We start from the raw sequence: 7,488 nt of genomic DNA, 5'->3' as shown, positions 1-7,488 counted from the left end.
CCATTTATTCCAGTGGTCCGTCTCGGGCTAAATGAACTCTATTCCACGCCGCCATTAAAAGTTCTCTGAAAACTACAAACTCTGGCAAAAAAGTATGGAATCACCACACTTGGAGGATGTTCACCCAGCTTTTTTCTTTTCTTTTCTTTTTTTTTTTTTTTTTTTTTTTTACTTCGTAGCAAATAAACAAATCACAGATATGATACAAAACAATTTTAGTTTAATAGCTGAACATTCTGGCTTCGTGAAACATCCCTCAAACAAATTAAATTACATTATGTTTTTTACAGATCAAGTAGAGGAAAAAATTATGGAATCACTCAATGTTGAAGAAAAAATTATAGAATAATAATAATAATAAATAAAAAAAACCCAAAAACAATTAGTACTTTTTTGCTCCTCTGTCTTTTATGATGGCCTGAATTCTTTGAGGCATGGACTTCACTAATGAAAAAAATATTCTCCATCAAGCTGGTTCCAACTTTCTTGAACAGCGGTTGACAGATCAGCTTTGCAGGATGGCAGCCTTGTCATGGACCAATTTTTTCAATTTCCACCATACATTTTCAATAGGATTGAGACCTGGACTGGTTCTGGCCATGTCATTGATTGATATGCCTTTCCTGAAGAAAAGGCAAGATGCATTATCATCCTGAAAAAAAGACTTCATTACCAAACCTATTTTCTATCGATGGAACGAGAAAAGTATCCAAAATTTCAATGTACACCTGTACATTGACTGTTGAGGTAATGATTTGTCATCTCCCCTGGTCCTTTACCTGACATGCAACCCCATATTATAAATGAGTGGGGAAATTTGATTGTTTTCTTCAGGCAGTCATCTTTAAATGTTTCATTAGAACGCCACCAGACAAAAGTTCCCGCATCATTGCCTTGGCCAATGCAGATTCGTGATTCATCACTGAATATCACTTTCATCCAATCATCCACACTCCATGATTGCTTCTCTTTAGCTCACTGTAGCCTTGTTTTCTTCTGTTTAGGTGTTAGTGCTGGTATTTGTTTGGCTTTTCTATATGTAAATCCCATTTCATTCAGCCGATTTCTTACAGTTCTGTCACAAACACTGACTCCTGTTTCCGCCCATTTGTTTTTCATTTGTTTTGTTGTGCATTTTCTATTTTCAAGGCATATTGCCTTGATTTTTCTATCCTGACACTTTGACCTCTTTCTTTGGTCTACCTGTATGTTTTCCTTTTATAACCTTCCCATTTTGTTTATACTTGCACCAAATTTTAGACACAGCTGACTGGGAACAACCGCCACACTCCGTGTTGGATTTCCTTCTTTAAGGAGTTTTATAATCCTTTCCATTGTTTCAATTGACAACTCTCTTGTTGGGGCCATGTTTCTTTTCAAATAGCCAAGTCCAACAGCTCATTAAAGTCTGTAAGCACTCTCTTTTAACGGCAGACTCATTTGCATTTTTAGACTTGTGCAGGTATTTGTTTTAGAATTGCAAATTCCAAGGTGATTCAATAATGTTTTCCCTCAACATTGAGTGATTCCATAATTTTTTCCTCTACTTGATCTGGAAAAAACTATGCCATTAATTAAAATAATGTAATTTAATTTGTTTAGGGGATGTTTCACGAAGCCAGAATGTGTTAAGCTATTAAACAAAAATAGTTTAGTGTCATATCTGTAATTTGTTTATTTGCTACGAATTTAAAAAAGCTGGGTGAACATCCTTTAATTATGGTGATTCCATAATGTTTGCCAGGGGTTGTAGTATCTTTGAAGCAAAATGTGAATTTTTAAAGTATACAACATATATTGGTTGATAACAGATGCCAAATTCAAGCTAGAAAAATTATTTCAATATAGTTATAAAGCTGTTAAATCTCTTGGTAACCTCAATGACTTAACAGTTGGGCAAGTCCCTACACATAGGCTGATCAGCAGATGGCACTAAAGATAAAGACAAACCAGCCCAGACTTGTGAAATCTTGGAAATCGGAATTCCATCTTTGTGCTAGGAACACTATGAAATGTACTATGAAAGGAGAGTTGTGTCAGGCTGCTGTGGTTTCCTACATACTGAAAATGGTTATTAATGAGAAATCTATACGAACACATTCTAATCATTGTCATACTTTTGAGTTCTCAAATTCTTACGCACTCCAATGGATCACATGTCAGAAGGTGTAGAATAAATAGGCCATTGTCCAACTTCCTGTGGATCTGGACCATATGACTAACTTAAATTTAATCAACAGTTTAGCCGTGTTTCATCTGCACTATCACTCTTCACACTACAAATATCACACTTGATAAGTGGTTTCCTTTTTGTACATGAGTCATTTATCAGTCAAGAACTCTCTGGACAGAAACCTTAGTGTGGAAAAGTCATAGTCAAATTTATTTCCTTAAAAACAAAAACAATGTCATCTCTACATGCAGGTCACTCCACTGTTTGATGAGTCACATCTGACACTACTTCACATTTTTTTAGAGTAATCACAGGGATCGATTCATTTTTCTTTCAAGGACAGCACTTGGTATTTCGGCTGAATTACTATCTTCACATTATCCACTGTATGTTGGGAATGGGATGTTCTCTTGGATGTTAAGGTGGCCATAAAAATCAAATCACACAATGACTCATCCACTGAGAACAGTAAATAGCTGACACATTACAGGAAAGAACACACAGTGAAAATCATCCAGAATCAATTTCATATCATTTATTTATCTTAAAACCAAGATGAAATGGGCGTGTTTTCAAAATGGGCACAATGATAGAAAATAAAGCCAGAGTTGACCAATCTCCCTCCTCTCACTTCCTTCAGTGTGTCTGTGGGCTGAACAGTAGGGTGACAGATAAAGTGTACACGTTATGTGTGGGTGCCAATAGCCAGGCCAACATTAAAGCTTTTCACTGAGCAGCCAGCAAAGAGCAGCTATAGGAAGTGAGTACCTAAGACAAGCCAAGTATCCCCCTGTATTTCAAACACTGTGTCTACTGTATTTGAATTTGGATTTAAGACGGTCCTAAGGGTGAGGGCTTTTCTAAGCTGGACTGAATATTGCACTCCCCAGAGATGAAGAAAACGAGACAAAATAACATGGCTCCATGAAAGGAAAAAGGAGAAAAAAAAAAGAAGTTTCATGACTCCACCCACACTCCTGACAAGACACTAATTATAGTGAATAAATACAGCTGATATATTTAAAACATAAGCTAACCCTAAATTAAAAGTGATTTCAAGGGGGCATTTGCTGCATTGGAAAGGAACTTCTTTAAAAAGTTTGTTTTGTGCAAATATATTATATGCCTACTTTAGAATTTATTCTGTAAAAAAAAAAAAAGAAAGAAAAAAAGGGGCTTTTATCTGTGGACAGTAAAAAACAAAACAAAAAAAGAAATAAAGAAACATACTGTAAATAAACATGCCCAATAGCTAAATTCATAATACAAATCAACAATGACAGCCTTTTACAACTGTAAATCTTTTCATCATAGTTCAAAGTATTCATTCTAAAATAATGTCAAATAAAAAGTCATCCCATGATTGGATATTTGGGAACTGGGGGGCAACTTGTGTATATTCTTGCCCGTGACAACTACACATTGCGGGCTTGTCTGTGTGCTTTGACCCTTCTCATGGATACTGCTGGTGAATTCAAAGATCAGCTTTTTATTCATTGCATCTCTGTGATTGATTAACCATGATTCATTTCATAAAATCACCACAATTACAACCCACTGCTTTTTTTCTCCCCTTTACCCTGGTTGAACTTCCCACTATAGTTTTCTATGACTGACAGAATGGCGCACTACTGGACACAGCAGTTATGACCGTTGGCATCCTTGAACCGCAGACGCATCTTAGGTCTGTATTTTTCGAGGTAAAGAAGCTGTTTGGAGTTGAAGGCTCCACGTCTCTTCCTGAAAACAAAGTGCCAACATGAGTGTGCAGTAAAAATCTACTAAAATAAAACAAAGTTAAATTAAAGGTGCTGTAAGCGATCTTAGCGTTTTGAAGCTTTAACCTGACTGAGCCGTTGAATTTGCCACACCCCCTCATTTCAAAACCCTGCCCTCCAAAGATAATCTTGAGACCAAAAACAGAGCAAAAAGCAGCATTTGTTTGTTCCTGTGGCTGTCAAAATCAACAGTGGCACAACAGCGCCCTCAACTGACAAACATTATGAATCATAGCCTCAATGATCTGCTTCAAAGACAACACTATGAGAACGAGCAAAATGATTGACAGATGAAAAGCGTCAATGTCTGCAGACACATTTTGTTTGCTGTTAACAAAGTCTACAGCTGTCACAGAAACCAGTGAGATATCTCAGGACACTTAATTCATGAATATCTTTAAGGGAGTAGGAAAAAGTTTTTGCATACTTTCCCATGAAAAAAAATCACTTACAGCACCTTTAATCAAAGGACAAGTTACTTACTGTCTTATAAACTGCACCGCATCTTCATACTTCATGCCACACTCAATTAAGGCTAAGGCCACCAGCACAGGTGCCCTACGGAGATGTGAGAAAAAAGATGATTGACTCAACAAATAGCTTTATGAAAGATAAACCTCTCTCTGATTTATTTTCCAAAGACCGACATCCATAGATGTGCATTTTTCTGGTCTTGAGGTTCGCATTAATTAATATCTAAAGAAAAATTAGAGTTTAACATCTGCAAGCCCTCATAAAACAACAACAGTTGCTGTGTTCTCTGAGAAAATGACATTCTGAGCTGGCTGTAGGTAAAGAGGTTAAAAGAGCTGAGAAGGCTGGAGTTGAGTTCTCACAAACACACACACAAAATCCCCCAAAAAACAAACAAAAAATGTGGAAAGCAGCATGACCACAGGCTCATTTTAAAGGGTGCTGCTGTTTGTCCCCAAATGAATTGCTGTAAACCCAGCTTAGGCAAATGAATGTAACTGCAGAGTACTGCCCCACATTGGTTACACCAAACTAACACCAGCAGGTCACAGACATTTGCATTCTTAAGGTGAGACTGGTTAGTGCTGTGTGTATGTGTCAGTGGGTTTATATAGAGGTGACAAAGGCTGTGTGCTAAATCTGTAAGAGTTAGCAAACTCTTGAGGGAGTTTGAGAACAGACAGGTTTCACATGCACTTATATCAAGGTTTGTATGAATAGAAAGGAACAAGCATGCTGTGTGAATATGCCAAAGATTGTTACTGTTTGTATTTCTGTCAGCTTTCTAGAAGTAAAATGGTAATGCATTATTTAATCTGGTTTGATAATGCTACATTGCTAATAGTGGCAACAATGCCCACCCACAATTTCAGCTGTCTTGGTTCTGGAGGTATTTTTTCCATTAATTTTTTTTCCACAGGGATTTCATAAGTACTTCATAAAAGTGTTCTAAGCCATGCAACAAACCAACCAATTCCGAGATGAATCACCACATTTGATCTATATAGATTATCTAGATATAATCAAATTAAAAATGATGGAAATATATAAAACTATTGATGTAAATTTGTTGATTGTAAGTATAGAATCAATATATTTAAAGGATATTGCAAAATATTCAGATTTATACATATTAGGGTTGTCACAATACCATAATCATATCTTACGATACTATCCGAGCTAAAGAATCACGATACCACACAATAGTGTGTTAATTATTAATTTATAATTCATTTATAATAATTTTATTTATCACACATTCTACATTTTGCACATATACAGTGAAATTCTTTTTTTTTTTTCCACATATCCCAGCTGAGCTGGGGTCAGAGCACAGGGTCAGCCATGATACGGCACCCCTGGAGCAAATAGGGTCAAGAGCCTTGCCAAGGGCCCAACAGTGGCATCTTGGCAGTGCTGGGGCTTGAACCCCCAAACTTCTTATCAGTAACCCAGAGCCTTAACCGCTGAGCCACCACTGCCCCGATGCAGTATGTCATAGCAAAGGTGGTTCTTAGAAACTTAAATGGACTAACTTGTAACCTAACACAATCTTAGTTTGATGTAAAATACTGTAAATAAATAAAATACCTTCGCTGCATAAACTGGAAAAAATTAAACGAGTGCAACGTTCGATTTTCAGAGAAACGGTAAATCTGTAAATCTCAAAAAAAAAAAAAAATTTTTTTGTTTAATCCATATTATCCATTAGGAGACACGACCGACAAATTAAATTCAGATGCATGTGTTTGAAGCATGGGAAAACCACTCATTGAAAAATAAACAATACCATGTAAGGGGCAAATTCTAAAAAGCATTTTGTGCTCTTAAAGGGCACTGCATGAGGGGGATGCCACTTGAAAAGGCAACATTTTTAATGTTATTGCAGACATAGGTCGGATTCAAATGAAGGTTTTAGCAAAAATAATATTTACTACCGCATGTATAACTTATGGTACTACCGTTTAAAAAATACTGTGGCATCACCAGCATTTTAAAGCTTTAGTATCACGATACTACCGTAGCACCAGTATATCGTGCAACCCTAATACAAATATATAATTAGTTTAAGCATGTAGGAAGAAGACTCGACTCATTTGTTAGTTGGCTGCTCTTCTTCAGGATCACAGGTAGTGTAGTTCTTCACCAGGAATTAATTCACCACAATTTATTAAAAAGTGAAGTTAAAATATTACGAACTGATGGCTTCAGCAGAAGCATATTCCATCGATGAACAACCTCAGAGCTCACGGTTGGTCTGTCTTTAAAGGTTTGCAAGTTATTGTTAATAATGATGCCCTATTGAAAAAAATAATGGGATATTTACTTCTGGAACCCCACTGTTGTGCTCTGTCACCTGACGCATCTCTTTTCTTATTCGAAGGGAGAGTTGACCAAAAAAAAAATTTCAAACCCATATGAATTTATTTTTTCTGTGGAACAAAAAAAGTAGATGTTAGGCTGAATGTCTCCATTCACTTTCATTGCATGTTTTTTTCCATATCATGAAAGTGAATGCTGACTAAGGCAAACATTCTGCCTAACTCCTTTTGTGTTCCACTGAAGAAAAAAAAGTCATACAGGTTTGAAACAACATTACTCAGTCTCCAAACTTGATGAATAAAAATGCTAAATTACACACTCTTGGTCTACAGTCATGACAAGAAGACGACATACTGATTGTCATTACAGCTCAAGTTTAGTATACACTGCCGTTTAAAAGTGTGGGGTCACTTGACTGAAATGTTTCTCATGATCTTAATCTTTTGATCTGAAGGCGTATGCTTAAATGTTTGAAATTAGTCTTGTAGACAAAAATATAATTGTGCCACCATACTAAAATGTTATTAAAAAATAAAGTTTTTGAAATTGATGACTTGGATAATAATAAAGAAAAGCAGCCAATAAGTGCCCAACATAGATGGGAACTCCTTCAATACTGTTTAAAAAGCATCCCAGGGTGATACCTCAAGAATTTGGTTGAGAAAATGTCAAGAGTACATGTCTGCAAATTCCAGGCAACGGGTGACTACTTTGAAGATGCTAAAATATAACATAGTTTTG

At 36.3% G+C, this 7,488-nt stretch overlaps 1 protein-coding gene across 3 annotated transcripts in view; it reads right to left on the bottom strand.

Moving 5' to 3' along the window:
- Window positions 1–2,356: 2,356 nt before the first annotated feature.
- Window positions 2,357–7,488, bottom strand: part of LOC127420827 (protein tyrosine phosphatase type IVA 2) — a 34,892-nt gene continuing 29,760 nt past the window's right edge. For all 3 annotated transcript variants that reach the window (XM_051663386.1, XM_051663385.1, XM_051663387.1), the window contains 2 exons: window positions 4,435–4,509; window positions 2,357–3,913 (listed from right to left, as the gene is read on the bottom strand). In XM_051663386.1, coding sequence (XP_051519346.1) covers window positions 3,802–3,913; window positions 4,435–4,509 — 187 coding nt within the window. In that variant the 3' untranslated portion in view covers window positions 2,357–3,801. The remainder of the gene's footprint in view (window positions 3,914–4,434; window positions 4,510–7,488) is intronic.

The sequence above is a fragment of the Myxocyprinus asiaticus genome, chromosome 30 (genome assembly GCF_019703515.2).
Source record: "Myxocyprinus asiaticus isolate MX2 ecotype Aquarium Trade chromosome 30, UBuf_Myxa_2, whole genome shotgun sequence".
Classification (NCBI taxonomy): domain Eukaryota; kingdom Metazoa; phylum Chordata; class Actinopteri; order Cypriniformes; family Catostomidae; genus Myxocyprinus; species Myxocyprinus asiaticus.
This window is presented reverse-complemented; position numbering and strand designations above follow the sequence as displayed.